The sequence below is a fragment of the Plasmodium reichenowi genome (genome assembly GCF_001601855.1).
Source record: "Plasmodium reichenowi strain SY57 chromosome Unknown, whole genome shotgun sequence".
Taxonomy (NCBI): domain Eukaryota; phylum Apicomplexa; class Aconoidasida; order Haemosporida; family Plasmodiidae; genus Plasmodium; species Plasmodium reichenowi.
The window spans coordinates 1-300 of NW_017962492.1; the positions used below are offsets into that span (position 1 = coordinate 1).

At 36.3% G+C, this 300-nt stretch overlaps 1 protein-coding gene across 1 annotated transcript; it reads right to left on the bottom strand.

Annotated features, from left to right (window-relative positions):
* Window positions 1-300, bottom strand: PRSY57_0027900 (rifin; the record flags this gene model as incomplete). Its single annotated transcript, XM_020114336.1, has 1 exon — window positions 1-300. A coding segment is annotated over one exon (300 nt), but the record flags the coding sequence as incomplete, so codon positions are not given.

Consider the following 300-nt stretch of genomic DNA (forward strand, 5'->3'; position numbering starts at 1 on the left):
ACACATGGGTTTCTTATATATTTCAGTAGTAATAACTTCTTGTAATGTTTTACCACCTAAAGAGTGTAATGAGAATTGTGTTGTTACTCCATCAATGGACGCAGAAATACCTGCTTCAATACCCTTTTGTATAGCCTCTTGAGTAACATATTGTGACAATGTCGCATACCATAAACCGCTGATCAGACCCCAAACAGGTAGAACACCACCTCCTAACGCACACCCACACCTAAGACAACCTTTTTCTACTTTTTCTGCTAATGATTTGTCCATCTTATCTTTTAAAATAATGTTTTGTAT